The following is a 15,304-nucleotide window of genomic DNA, read 5'->3' on the forward strand; positions in this document are numbered from 1 at the left end:
CCCCACCAATCGCAAGAACGGGGGCCCCCGAGCCTCCGTTCCTTCTCACTGCTCGACCACAGTGAGGAGATTGAGTAAAGCAGCAGTAAATGTGTCCGCCGCGCCATTCAAAGTCTATGGGAATGAAAGGAACAGCCGAGTGCAGCGCTCGGCTGTTTTAGTCAGTCCCATAAATATAGAATGGAGAAGCTCCATTCAAGCTCCTCCTCATCACTGCTCAGGACCTACGTTCTCGATGGAGATTCTGGTAAAAACCCCTTCGATGGGGATGAGCTGCAGTAATAGGGACAGCCAATGGACAGAAATGGCGGTGTTTCTGGAAAAAAAATTAAACAAAACCAAATTAAAAAACATTCTAATCCTGGACAAAACCTTTAAGTATATAAAAGAACTGAAGCCTTAAAGAGGAACTCCACCCAATTGCAAAATAAGGGTATGTGCACACGTCGCAGATTTGTTACAGACATTTCTGCGACTGTACCATACACATGAAGGGAGATTTCACAAATCTATTCACATGCACAGGCCCTGTTCACACAGTTTTTTGCAGGCGGAAAAATAGGCCTCAAAATTCCTTCAGGAATTTTTAGCCAGATTTTGACCTGCCAGCAGAAAACTTGCCGCGTTCCTTCGTGGCGTTTTTTGGCCGCGGCCATTGAGTGCCGCAGGCAAAAACGCAAAAAAACGCAGCGAAAACCGCTTTCTCTGTTTCTCATTGATGTCAATGGGAGGTCGGAGACGGAAACGCCTAAAGGCATGATGCTTCTTTGTCCCTCGAGCGTTTTTTTCCGCTCGCGGGAAAAAACGCCTCTGCATCCCATTGAAATCAATGGTAGGCGTTTTCAGGTACGGTTTCCAACACAGTGTGTGAACAGGGCCTAACATCAGCTTGTTCCTCTCATACCGGTCAGTCATTTTCCACCTGTCCCATACTTTTTACTTACCCACAAATGTAAGTAAGCAAGACGTAGGGGACAGATGTGAGCATGACTGCAGGATCAGACAACACAGGGTTTGTTTGAGTCTGTAACCATGGAGATGCATAAGTTTGTATGGAAGCTGTAGACACAAAACAGAAGGAGACTTTTAAGCAAGACTATTAGCACAGTTGCTCACTTTTTATTTTATTTTAGAACTCTAGGAGCAATGAAAAAAAAGTTGCACTGATGTCCAAACCGCCAAAGGGGGCCGGAATATAGGGCAGACCTCTTTATATTAGGGTGCCATACTAAAGCAATAAGGGTGCCGTACACGCAGAGGCCCTGCGGTGGTAGTGTGCTGTGCGGCTTTGTGTTCTGGTTAAGAGATTATTGTCCGGATTGAGAAACCCTCTCTATTACATTCATATGCTCTTATAGGACATAAAGGATAGAGGTTATACATTAATAAACCGCCTGATTGCATTGCTGATTTACTGTGAAGCATCAGTTGTGGCCGCCGTTTAGTATTTTATGGCGGCCTGGGAGCGGAACTATGAAGAATTGTGTATGTGATAAAGCCCGGGACGACGTCTGGTATTCATGTCACTACAAAGGCACTAGTAGTAGCCAGCAGGGGAATCGCTCAGCTGCGGTATATACTGTAGTCAGTGCCCTGTGGTGTCTTTCTGTAAATCTCATTGAATAAGAATGAGACATTTCTATGTACAGTGTGTGGCAGCCTTCCTGCATTGGCCATAGTGTCATTCAGGGTACAACTTGTGCTATATCCTTCTCATACCAGTTACTTACTACTGAAAAACACCTTGGGGGAGACAGGATTTCATCAAACATAAGACATGGTACACGATGTGTGGTCTCTTTTCGGAGGACGTCATGGCTGAGCTTCTTCCCTATTGTAGAAGATATTACATTCATTTTATCTGGGGACCCTTAGAAGCGGGCTGATAGTAGGTTTGGGTGGTAGATCGGTATGGATACTGGATCGCTATCATAACTGGGTCTGTTAATGGGGTTCTCGCATCGCAGAAAACCCATTTATTCTGGGAGCTGCCCCATCGATCAATACATAGCTCCTGAGATCCTGGCAAAAAGATAATTTTGCCAGGAGAATATTCAGCCAGCTATGCGTTTCTCCTGGAAACATAGTATTAAATGTCGGCCATGCCGATGAATGGCCATCCACGTAAGACAAGGACGGCTCGAGTTCGCCAGAGCGAGGTCCGCGGATTTGCAGTGGCTCTCTGCTCTGACTCCTAGATGGAGGGACCCCCTCTATGTCGTCCAATAGGAAATATGGACAGGGGTTGTACTGAGGGGGCAATTCCTTTAAGGAGGAATCGCATTTATCATGATATATATATATGGTTATTGCAATATTTACCTTAAAGGGGTATTCCGGTCACAAGAAGTTATCAGCTATCCACTAGATAGGTCAAAACTGTTAGATCGTTGATGACCCGATCACTGGGACCTCCACCGACGGCAGTTTCTGTCAGTGCCATAGAATTTGAATTGAGCGGCAGGCCGCATGCTGAAGCGGGATTCCGGTTGGAGAAGAACGGGTGACATAGAACCCCCATTCTGGCAATCGGTGGGGGTCCCAGTGGTCAAACCCCGACCCATCTAACAGTTATCACCTATCCAATGAATAGGCAGGAACTTCTTGTGACCGGTTTACCACGTTAATATTCTCATCATAAGAATTTCTATATAGGTCAACTCAAGCCTAGGCCGTGAATATGTGTGCTCTATGAAAAGTAAAACGTTTGTGACATTCAGGGGTCCAACAAAAAATGGCTGGTTATCGGAGAGTGGCTGATGACCTGGCGGCTGAGGAGGTGCCAATGGTTTCGCCTTCAGGCCCCATGCAGATGGCACCCCTCAGTGTTGGACCCTCACCCTCCAGGTTGATCTGAATTGCTTTAAGCTCCACTGACCTCCTTGTCGTATTAAGTATCTGGATTGGCGGAGTGGCTCGTGTTAAGTGACGCCACCACAGCGCTCATCACAAGTAAAATTGGAAACACTGAATTTCTCCTGACTCGCACGCTTTTACGTAGCTAAAATTAGCAACCAAAGTGCCAACCTACAAATAAACTGATCTCATTTGTTGGCCACTTGTGGAAGCCAACATTCACTGTTTGTTGATACTCCGCCGTAATGAAAAGCAATGGCTTCCTGTGAGGGTATGTTCACACGGCGGGGGTCCGTAACGGCTGAAATTACGGGGATGTTTCAGCCTGAAAACATCCCCGTAATTTCAGCCGTACCGGCATGTGCAGGCGCTTGAACGCCGCGTCAATTACGGCCGTAATTAGCGCTGCTATTCATTGGAGTCAATGAATAACGGCTCTAATTACGGCCAAAGAAGTGACAGGTCACTTCTTTGACGCGGGCGTCTATTTACGCGCCGTCTTTTGACAGCGGCGCGTAAATATACGCCTCGTGTGAACAGACAAACGTCTGCCCATTGCTTTCAATGGGCAGATGTTTGTCAGCGCTATTGAGGCGCTATTTTCGGGCGTAATTCGGGGCAAAAACGCCCGATTTACGTCCGTAAATAGGCCGTGTGAACATACCCTTACCTGAAATACTCGTGGGTCAAGCCAAGACTCAAATTACATTTCAAGAGTCGTAGCTAATGATTTGGACTGATTCTCTATTAACGAGATGTATTCTGCGCATCTAAGCAATGATAACAACATCCTATTCAAAGCCATTATTATTTAAAGCCTCCATTGAGTCACTGATGTGACGGAAAGCCCTGTGTCTTTTGGCCGGAGTTTGCAGGGTTGGGGAACTGCTCCCAATCATGAAAGCAGCAACTGGATCTATACTGGGGTATTATTATAATTTTATTTTCATTTAAAGCAGCCAAGCACTAGCCTCAGCGATCTTGTATACCCACTGAGACCAGTGATTGGCTGCAGCGATCATGCCCATCATGGCGGCAGCTAGGTCAATACACAGCGGCAGGGAGGAACGGAAGCGACTGCGCCGGAACGACAGGGATCCGTGAGTTGGGCAATGGCTTTTTTTTGTTTTTGTTTGCATCCCTCGTACCGTGGCAAATTTTTTAAATAACTCGGAAAACCCCTTTAATGAATGACACAAGAGGAGAGGATCCTGCCCACGAGGGTTTACAATCAGCAAGGGAAGGGGGAAGGAGACAGTGGGTGAGGGTAGAAGTTGTTCCTCTGGTAGTGGAGTGGCAGCAGGGTCATTGCAGAATCTACGCTTTCAGGTTGGTTTTGAAGGTTTGGATGGTGGCAGAGAGTCTGATGTGTGGGGATAGAGAGTTCCAGAGTATGGGGGATGCACGGGAGAAATCTTGGAGAGGATGATGCGAGGAACAGACGAGACACAAGCAGAGAAGGAGGTCTTGTGAGGACTGCAGATTACGTGTGGGGAGGTATCAGCAGATTATGATATGGAGTAGACAAGTTGCTGACGGCTTTGTATGTCGTTTTTAATATTTTTAACAGAATTCGCCGGGCAATAGGTAGCCAGCGAAGGGATTGGCAGAGGTGAAACGAGGGTAAAAGTATATTAACCATGCAGAAGAGTTGAGGGTGGATTGGAAAGGTGCAAGAGCGTTAGATGGGAGGCCACAGAGAAGGATGTTGCAGTAGTCTAGGTGGGAGATGATTAGGGCATGTACAAGCATTTTTGTTAACTCAAGTTTGATGAAAGAGTGGACTTGGGAAATGTTTTTGAGACGGAGGCGGCAGAAGGTGGTAAGGGCTGGATGTGCATTTTACGAGACAGGGCAGAGTCGAAGATTATACCAAGGCAGTAGACTTGTGAGACTGGGAAAACTTTCTCAAACATAGGTATGGGCATCCTAGTGGGTACTCACTAGATATTAGAGGTCCATTGCTTGGGACGGCACCTGAATAACTAGAATTCATTTATTTAGATTTTTTTCTGCCTTTGCTATGGTGGTACTGTTGCAGGATGGATGTTATGAAGATACTATGCCTGGGTCTGTCAAGATGGCAATGGTTTTGGCTCTGTTATGGGGCAAGATAGCTGACTATGTTATGTTATGATGTCCCTCATTTCCATATCAAAAAGTTGAAAATATATCCTCACTCCCTTGTACATCCCACACCTCTTTCAGGGGAATTCAATATGAGGAGAAAAAGAAAAACAAAAAACAATAATCAATGTCATAGACGTACGTTGCTATTTCTCCCCCCCACCCCCCCCACTTCTCCCTTGTCTACAAGTCAACGTCCATGGTGACATGTGACTGCGATGGCCTATTGCCACCTGCCCATGTGACATGTTATAGTCGTGACATCACACCCTTTAGCAGCTACTGATGACTGCGTTCACATAGGTGACAAATCATGATGCTGGACTGTAGACAACCCTGCAGCTGGAACAGGGAAATCTGATGTATATGCCATTTTTTTTAGTTATTTTAGATGTAATAAGAAGGCCGCCACACCTCACCACCACCCCAGACAGAAATTCAAGGTGACCGCACAATTTTTTAATAAAAGCCGCAAAGCAATACAAAACAGTGGAATGTGTCAATTGAGCAATTTTCTTCCAAATTAGAACTAGGATATTCGGTAGAAATGTCTTTCAGTAGTGAGGACTTGACTTGGAAACGTGAAGAACGGCTGTACTGGAGAACTGCTGTTAACCTTTGGATAATTTACACCCTAAATTACTTGTAATGAGCAATTCCAACAAGCATATATAAAGCATAAGGGTCCCCCCATGATTTTCAGATATAGATGGAATTGCTCTGTCTTCTTAACATAAAGAATATACCAGTGTATACCATAAACCAAGTTACCTGAGCCAAGACAGTGCAAGGACGCCAACGTCATGATGTTCTCTGTGACGTTAGTAGCCGGGGTGTATCCAATAGTGAAGACCTGGCTAATGTCCAAGTCGTTAAGCATATCGTTTGGTGTGGCTTCGTAATGTTTGTTCGGCATGACCAGGACTAGCAGCAGCCATATCAGGGACCAGATCACAGGATAGAAGATTTCCTGTATTAAAAAAACAAAAATAAACAAATGAAAAAAATTCACACAAAATAAGATGTAAGGCACTATTCTGCTGGTCAGGTAAAGAAACGTCCCGGTGACACAAGCCGGCGAAGATAGTTACAGCTCTAACATTGAGGATCCCACCAAATATCTCCTCATATTTTAGCTTTCAGTGCGACATGGAGAGTGGAAATTTAGGATTTTCTAGGATCATATTTGAACGTTTAGGTCTTGAGTGGAGTTCAGCTTGAAGATCACATTCCGCCGACTGACAATAATAATAATAATAATAATAAGCCGCACAGCGCTGGATAGCTGGGGGAATGGAAAGTAGGGCTGGGCAATTAATCGAAACATAATCGAAATTCAGCCCAATTAAAATCGACGTCATCTTGCAAATTTTGGTTTTAGCAATTATTTTTTTCCGGTTTAAACTGTATCGGCATCTTCAGGACGCAGATGCAGTTGAATCCAATGGTAGAGCAGTGGGACATAAGGTCCCTGTTCTACCATTCACTATGTATCGCCAGACGCGAGGCAGTGACGTCATCGCGCCTGTCTGTCCCTGTTACACTATTCGTCTTTGAAACAGGGTTAGGTGAGTATGTATATTATTTTTTATCAGGCACTATTGGGGGCAGCTATGGGGGACTTTATACTGTGTGGAGGACAGTTGTGTGGGCATTATACTGTGTGGTTGCAGCTATGAGGCATTATACTCTGTGGCGGGCAGATATAGGGGAATTATAATGTGTGGGGGCAGCTACGGGACATTATACTGTGTGGGGAGCACTATGCAGCAATATACTGTGTGAGGCAGTGACAGGGGGTATAGTATAAACAGTGGTATACAGCAGGCTCCGGGGATAAATATGAATTCAATGGCGTGGCATGCAAAAATGGGGTGTGGCCTAAATAATCGTAATCAAGGTTTAACGTTCAATTAATCGTGATTTTGATTTCGATCATAATTGCCCAGCTCTAATGGATAGGTAAGTACTGCACTTTTTGCTTATTTATATTATTTGCAGCTATTATCCCCAAATTTTCAAAACCCAGATAACTCCTTTAAAGGGTTCTTCACATCATAGACATTTAAGGATATTCCATAAATGTTTTAAAGGTGCACGTTCCACCTCTGGGAACCATACCCATCTCAAGAACGGGGGTCCCCTGGTGAGGTGGGGAATGAACACATGCGCAGCCACCTCTCCATTCATTCCCTGTCTGGATGTGATGGCCGATGGCTGCCTCGCCAAACCAGTTAGGGCACGGTCGTGATCCCCGTTCTTTATAGAGCGACCCGCACCTATCATACATTTATGGCATGTCCCATGGATGTCTATGATGGGAATATCTCTTTAAAAGGAAATATCCACATTTGACTGGTTTATATAAAAGATATAATGTGAGAATATTCGTTGTGACCACCATAAGGAACTCCTTAGGCATTTCCCTCTTTTGACAGTATTATTTTAAGGGGTTGTTTGTTCACCTTTAAACAGCATTTTAATGTTTACATACAGAATTAATTGACTTTGCAAATACATTCAATTTCTGTGTAAATACAGTACATTAAATGTTATACTCCAGAGCTGCAATCACAATTCTATTGTGAAACAAGACATTCCAATCACTGCTTAGCATCAGATTACAGTAAAGCCCCTGGTGTAAATATTACACTTCCCAACTAGCACTGCGCTGACACTACACAAGTAAGGAATGCTGGGAAATGTCAGCTCTGAAGCCTGTAGAATTGTGAATGCACCAGATAAGTAATGTAATATTTTTTCAAAATAACTTTTTAAATTAATGATCTCAATATGTAAAGCTATATAATGGTGTTCAATGGTGAAAATATACGACTTTACCAATTCAATTAAATATATATATTTTTTTTATGTGAACATGGGAAATGGGAGCAAATAACCGGCAATAACACTGACATACTTCTTCTTGGAAAAGTGCCAGGGCCAAATGCTCGCCTGTAACATCCCAAAGGTACAGCTTACACAACAAGTCTCCCTGCGTGAGGCAATTACTGTGACCGAGGTTGGAGGTTGCTACTTGCGTCTATTAAGAAGGTATAAATTACTGCCATAAGACGCCCTCAAAGCAACAAGCAAATACGGAGTAAATCATTCCTGAGTGGTTCATGGAGAATCTCAGTCCATAAAAATAAGGGCAGATTGTACAACTACTGCATCCCCAGGAAAAAACGAAAACATACTGGTGCTAAGCCCCTGTTCACACAGTGTTTTTTGGCGCTGTTTTTGACACGGAAACCGCATCAAAAAACGTCAGCCAATTGATTTCAGTGGGATGGGGAGGCGTTTTTTTCCCGGGAGCGGAAAAAAAACGCTTGTGGGAAAAAGCGTCATGCCCTTTCTTCAGGCATTTCCGTCTCTGACCTCCCATTGACATCAATGGGAGGCAGAGAAAGCGGTTAAAAAATGCAGCAAAGAGAGTGCAGGCAGGTCAAAATCTGAAGGAATTTTGAGGAAGATTTGTCCGCCTGCAAAAAACTAAGCCTAAGGCTACATGGAGCAAAGTGACTTGGGTACCCCCATTAGCTGCAGAAGCTTTCTCACTGCAGAATTCTGAGCATTCATGTATTACACTGTCAGGGATCATTACTATGTATATTGTTTGAAAAATATTATCCTCACACATATGTATATACATTTCAGTTCTTTGTGTAATATACTGATATATAATAAGTTCTTTGTTCACGTCGGACACACCTATGGAAGACACCGCCCCCTGGAATGCAAGAAGAGTGAGTCTGAGAACTTACAGCTGAGAAACCGGTGGGGGCTTGGGCACTCCCACATCTCTAGGGAGGAGGCATGTGTTTTTTTCTGTGTTTCTTTGTTCTGAATAAAGTTTCAGTCTTCCTCCTGGCTGACTGAGGGAAGCTGTGTACCAAACATCTGTGTGGTGTACTTCTTTCCAGGCATGCCTTCAGCTTTCAATTTACAGAGGTGGTTATTCGGTGTGAAATACGGACCTGACAACACAATCACTAATTGATCTTAACAAGGCACCGTTGTGGGTCTCAGTAGCTGGACCTTAAGGCCTTATTCACACGAACGTGTCCGTTTTGCACGCGTAAAAAACGCAGCGTTTTTCCTGCATTGCAGTTCCGTGTGACATCAGTGTACGGCGCTTGTCAGCGTTTTTTACACGCGTATGTCATGCGTTATTTACGTCAGCAAAATAAAATGAAGGAGGTGTTTTTCTTTTTCTCAACATTTCTTTAGCAACTGTTCTGTAAATCACGCACAGCACACGGATGTGTGTCCGTGTGCTGTCCGTGATTTTCACTCACCCATTGACTTCAATGGGTGCGTGATGCGCAAAAAAACGCACAAGTATAGGACATGCAGTAAGTATCACGCTTCGGACACACGCTGCGTGAAAATCACGGAATGTCTGAATGGCCCCATTGACTTACATAGGTCCGTGTGACGTGCGTTATTTTCACGTGCATAACACGGACGTGAAATACGCTCATGTGAATTAGGCCTAAGGCTGAGTTTGCCTATGGAGGATCTGTCACAGATTTTCAGGGGGGATTTCGACCTTAAAATCTGCAACAATGCCAAAAAATCCACGTATAATTGAGGGCACGAAGCAGATTTTGAAAATTTGCATGTAACAAATGTGAAACCCACAGCGGGAAAATATCCGACACGTGTGAACTCGCCCTTAAAGGGCTATTCCCAGAATCGATAGATATCACCTATCCACAGGATAGGTGACCATTGTCTGTTCGCTGGGAACCTCACTGCTGGGAGCCCCATCGATTGTGAGAATGGGGGCCCTGAACCCCGTTCCTCCTCACTGCTCAACCACAGTGAGGAGGATATTGAATTGAGTGAAGGTCGAACATTTGCGCTGCCGCTCCATTCAAAGTAAGTAAAAGTGACATAAAAAAGCAGAGTACAGCGCTCGGCTCTTTTCATCCGTCCCATAGACATTGAATGGAGCAGCAGCTGTATGCTTGGCTGCCGCTCAAGTAGGGGGGGCTCGGGACCCATATTCTTGGATCGGTGGGGGTCCCCAGCGATCAGACAATTATCGCCTATCCTTTGGATAGGTCATAATTGTTGATTCTGGTAAACCCCTTTTACAATCAGTTCACCATGAAGGAGCTGCTTCGTGAAACATGGCTGCCCATGGTAGACACATGAAGTGACAGATCCCTTTAAATGGAGGGGGCTTGTTATTTATGCATGACCCAATTTTGGTATGTTGATCCTGGAAATGGGAACAGATCACAGAACTGATATTCTCTATGATAAAACAGCCACACATTTCAATATCATCCTGTGCCATGTCGCGTCTGCCGGGCACACCGTGCACTTCTACGGTACGTATTGCTTCTTGTCTGCGTTTACTTGGTTGTGTCTCTACATAGGACATGTAAACAGAAGACTTCAACTTGCCTGCAGCTCGTGTAACCTGAACTAGTGTTTGGCTTATCACTCAGTTACTATGAGGGGGATAACTGATACTAGGCTCAGGAGGAGGGGGCCGGACGGTGTAAAGCTAAAAATGTCCGCTGAGCAAATGGGTAATCCAGCTGGAGGGCCTGCACTGGAGTGCAGCTGCACGGGGAGGGTGGCGCTCACCAAATAGTGTCAAGACAAGTACGCAAGTAGACAAGTTCAGCAAGTACGGCTTCCCTCGCGCTATCATCATAGAATTGTACTGTAAATATAAAGCTTGCGGTTATTTCCCTTGGCCTCTGCTGGTAGATTAGGGTCCAATATGGACAGCTGGATTAGTTAAACTATGACTACTTGCTTGCTCGAATAAACAGTTAGGATATGTTCACACGGCAGCCTCCGTTACGGCTGAAATTACGGAGCTGTTTTCAGGAGAAAACAGCTCCGTAATTGCAGACGTAATTGCTCGTCCTCGCATTTTGCGAGGCGTCATTGACGGCCGTAATTTAGAGCTGTTCTTCATGAATTCAATGAAAAACGTCTCAAATTACGTCCAAAGAAGTGCCCTGCACTTCTTTGACGAGGCAGTCATTTTACGCGTCGTCGTTTGACAGCTGTCAAACGACAACGCGTAAATGACAGGTTGTCGGCACAGTACGTCGGCAAACCCATTCAAATGAATGGGCAGATGTTTGCAGACGTATTGGAGCCGTATTTTCAGGCGTAAATTGAGGCATAATACGCCTCGTTTACGCCTGAAAATAGGTCGTGTGAACCCAGCCTTAAACCATACAAAGCTGATCGCATTGTGATAAGCTGATAATACAAGTTATATTTGTCAAGTTTGTCTAAAAAGTCTGATATCTATAGAGACGGTGTAATTGGCCCTTTTACATCGGCCAATTATCGGGCAAACGATTATTGTCCTATGTAAACAGGGCAACAAACGAACAAACGCTCATTCATCGGCTGATTGCATCGTTTTAAATGCCTAAACTACGAAATGTAAGCAGGGAGACTTGCTGCCGACATGATAGAAATGTATGGGGACGAGTGATCAGAGTAAAGATCGCTCGTCCCCATACATAGCTGCTTGTGACTGGAGCAAACGAGCGCCGATCAACGAACTGTCTCGTTGATCGGCGCTCGTTTATACAACACACGTCGGGCCAGGTAATACCAACTTTACTGTCCCCTGACGTCCCCAATTAGGGAAAACAGGGATAGGACATGTCGGATTTACCCTCTCTGATATGATCATTTTGCCTGGTATAAGCGGTGCCAAAGGTGTTGGGCAGTCACTTATCTCACTCATGTCCATTTGGCTTAACCCAATGGACATGTTCATGGTGTTGCCAGAGAATCATCCTTCTGAAGTCTAGCTCTCTGGCCAGCTTTCAGCTTGTAAGAATTGTGAAGGTTTTTATCGACATGCTGTTATTACGCAGTATTTTCCATCTATGGCATATTGCCCACATTCCCCTGTGTTTCCCAGAGAACGTGAAACAAATGTAGAGCTGAGCTAGAGAAAATCCCCCAGACGTACCTGCAATGTGTCCTTCTTTGTCCTACATTTTACAAGGTAATTTTTGTACAGGAGCGTTCTCGTTTGCGCCCACACACCGACATCTTTAATTTCCGAGGACATCTTATACAAATCTGCAAACGGAAAAAAGACAAGTGTTCTAAGTGCATATTAGTCTAATGAAAGGGTTTCTTTAAAGGACCACCCTCCATACTACAGGAAAAAAAAATACATTACATTTTTCATGTACATCCATGTTGCACCCGTGCGGGTCCCGTTTTCACGGATCCCCATAGAGTCTATCGAGGGATCCGTGAAAACGGAAGAAAGTAGGACATGTTCTTTTTTTCAGCGGACCGTGTATGGGGTCCCATTGAAATACATTTGTCCATGTGACGGCCGTTGTTTTAACGGCCGAAACACGGACATGTACCATGGTCATCTGAATTCGGCCTGAGAGTTCTCTACCCAATTCTGCTTCCCAATCAGATTTAAATGAAATTTGATAAGTCTTTTGCCGACTTCTCTGTACAATAAGGCCTCACGTGCATGTCTTATTACGGCCCGGTTCTGCGGTCCGGGCTCATTGAAAACAATGGCCGCGGCCATGTGCATGTCCCACGATTTGCGGGCGGCCTGCGGCTGACAGTCCGCAGCCGGCCGACCCGAAAATCACGGCCGTGCACACGGCTACGGTCGTGTGCATGAGGCCTAAGGAAACCGTGTGGACTGGAGCCTGCGATTTAGAACTCAAAATCAGTCAATGACCTAAATGCACTGCCCTCCTGGAAGGTGGCTATGGATGCTTTTAACTGATTGTACTGGCACCAAGCCCAGGGTGTAGGTCTGCGTATATCTGCGGATATGATGCGGCTGACATCCCCAAAACGGTTCTGCTACCCGTGCCTGCTGGAAACTTGGGGTTGTCTAAAAAAGGAGTGAGGGGCTTAGGATGTGTCAAAAGACCAAATGTATTGATCATTGTACCCCATTCTCTCAATATTAACCTTAAAAGTACAGAGGTGTGGGGGCGTGACCCCCGAATTGACCAAATATGGACGGCGAGAGCAGTGCTGGAGTCCCGAGCAAAGCGCTAGCTGATGCTCTGCTCGGGACTCAAGCAATATGACAGCTCCTGCCGGTCATGTTCACGAACAGCACATGAATAAAGAGCCCAGTCACGTGGGGCCGTGTCGCAGCGTCATCATTATTAGAAAAGCTCCAGCACTTCCTGAATAATTCATGAGGTTTGAACTGCACCATTTAGCACAGAATTTTTAATTAAAGTATATTAGTAAGTTACTTAGTTTCACATAAATATATTATTGCAATACAATTTTTGTTCCCCGGATAACCCCTTTAACTGTGCTATGCGATAGGTGCGGAGGGGACATATTTCTACACCATTTTGAAGCAAGATGCTCAGTGATCTCTCTCTGTACTAACATGCATAAATCTATGCAGCAGTCAGCGGTGGACTAGATCCTCTCATTCCAAAAATAGAGAGGAAGATTCCCATTCTCACAGTGGAATGGATTCGGATACGGAGCCTGAACCCACCCTTCGTCGAGTCTCTATGCAACTTCTTACGGCCATTGATGCCTGTAAAACATCTTTGACGGGCAAGATTGGGGAGATAAAGATCGACGTTAGCCTACTCCGTCAGGTCATGTAAAATACGAGGGGCCGTCTTGGTGAATTGGAGGATAGACTCACTCATGCTGAGGATAGGCTTGGCCCGCTTGCCGCTACTCTTGCAACTACCACACGAAAAGCTGATGCTTGCCAATCCAAGACCGATGATTTGGAAAACCGGCTACGCCTCAATAACTTATGTATTATTGGTCTTCCCGGTAAAAGCGAAAGGGCAGACTCCAGAATCATTCATTGAACAATGGCTCAAACATAACCACTTGTTTCGTGGTTGAAAGGGCACGTCGTGACCCGGCTAAGCCGCCGCCAGGCGCTGCTCCGAGACCCTTTTTAGTGAGGCTGTTGAATTACAGGGATCGAGATGATGCCTTACATCACCTAGACTAAGGGCTCCACTGAAGTTTAACAACTCCACCATATAGAGATATTTCCTGACTTCTCGGCGGATCTCCAGAAGCAACGTGCCACCTTCGAAAATGTAAGGACCGCAACATGCCATAGTCTATGGCATATCCCGCCCGCCTTCGTATTGTTACTGAGGGCAAGGTGATCTTTTTGCATAATCCAGCTGAGGCATCTGAATGGATCCAGATGCATCCCCCTGTGGTTTAGTCGTATGTGAAGTTACTACCTGCCAGCCACTGACTTTGGACCTTGCCTTCACTTTCTCATACCTTCTGTGGCCTTCAATATAACGTCTGGTGATGTATTGCCTTTACTGGCTCTCACTTAATATCTCCTAATACCGGAGGTCTCTGTTTGAAGTTCACTATACCGTGTGATGTTTTGCATTGCGAGGCTTAGGTCTTCCTTTCACCTTTATAGGCAGGGAGAGGACAGAAATAGGTAAATAGTCCTGGTCTGGCACAATAAGATTTTCCTGTTACATACTTAGAAATGCAGAGTTGTATGCTTGACCAAGATATAGCCCCCATTTACATCTTTTTTTTACCCTAAATGCGGACTTCGTCCATATCTGTCGGTAAGGTTACCTTCAGAATTGTTTCATATGTTTCTCTGTTATATTTTGTAATTGTTGTTTAATGTGTCTATGCTGCAAACTGTGATAGGTCTGCCTGACCATTTATTTATTCGCTATTATACTATTTCCTTTATCATTATTGCCAATTACATCTGTGTACTTTCTTCCTATCTCTGTCTATACGGCTGCATCTTTAAACTGTATCTCATGGAATGTGTATGGTCTGGGGTCTGGGGGTTTCTAAACGGACCTCTGAGTTCTCCCATATTAGGCGATCCAGCCCCCACCTTATCTGTTTACAGGAAATACACCTTACATCAGACAAATCCGATTGCCTTAAAAGGCCTTGGATACAATGGACATGTCCTTCTTTTCATACCACTTAATACAGAGGAGTTTCTCTGTTAATACACCGCTCAGTGCGTTGGAAGCCGATTCATACTCGTAGGGACCCCGAAGGCAGATTTGGTTTTGTTTACGCTGAAAACGATACTAAACCATATGTCATTTTATGCATTTATAATCCACCACAAGCTATTTTATCTGTTCTTCAAGCAGCCATTGCATTTGCTAATCAATATCCCACTTCCTCCACTCTATGCATGGAAGATTTTAATCAGGTGATGTTTCCGTCTGTGGATCGCTTCTTACAGGGTCCAATATTCCGTCAGACTCCCCCTACCCTCTTATGTCAGCTGATTGAGGGTGTCAGTTGGATCAACCTATGGAGATTCTCT

At 44.8% G+C, this 15,304-nt stretch overlaps 1 protein-coding gene across 3 annotated transcripts in view; it reads right to left on the bottom strand.

Annotated features, from left to right (window-relative positions):
• The window catches only part of ABCA5 (ATP binding cassette subfamily A member 5), a 145,257-nt gene that overhangs the window by 59,811 nt on the left and 70,142 nt on the right, over nucleotides 1-15,304 (bottom strand). For 2 of the 3 annotated variants that reach the window (XM_075845150.1, XM_075845151.1), the window contains 2 exons: nucleotides 11,954-12,066; nucleotides 5,755-5,953 (listed from right to left, as the gene is read on the bottom strand). In XM_075845150.1, the coding sequence (XP_075701265.1) occupies nucleotides 5,755-5,953; nucleotides 11,954-12,055 (301 nt within the window). In that variant the 5' untranslated portion in view covers nucleotides 12,056-12,066. Of the gene's footprint in view, nucleotides 1-5,754; nucleotides 5,954-8,750; nucleotides 8,897-11,953; nucleotides 12,067-15,304 lie in introns of those variants that run through there. The other variant, XM_075845152.1, reaches the window with a different exon arrangement.

This window comes from Rhinoderma darwinii, chromosome 13, assembly GCF_050947455.1.
Source record: "Rhinoderma darwinii isolate aRhiDar2 chromosome 13, aRhiDar2.hap1, whole genome shotgun sequence".
Taxonomy (NCBI): Eukaryota; Metazoa; Chordata; class Amphibia; order Anura; family Rhinodermatidae; genus Rhinoderma; species Rhinoderma darwinii.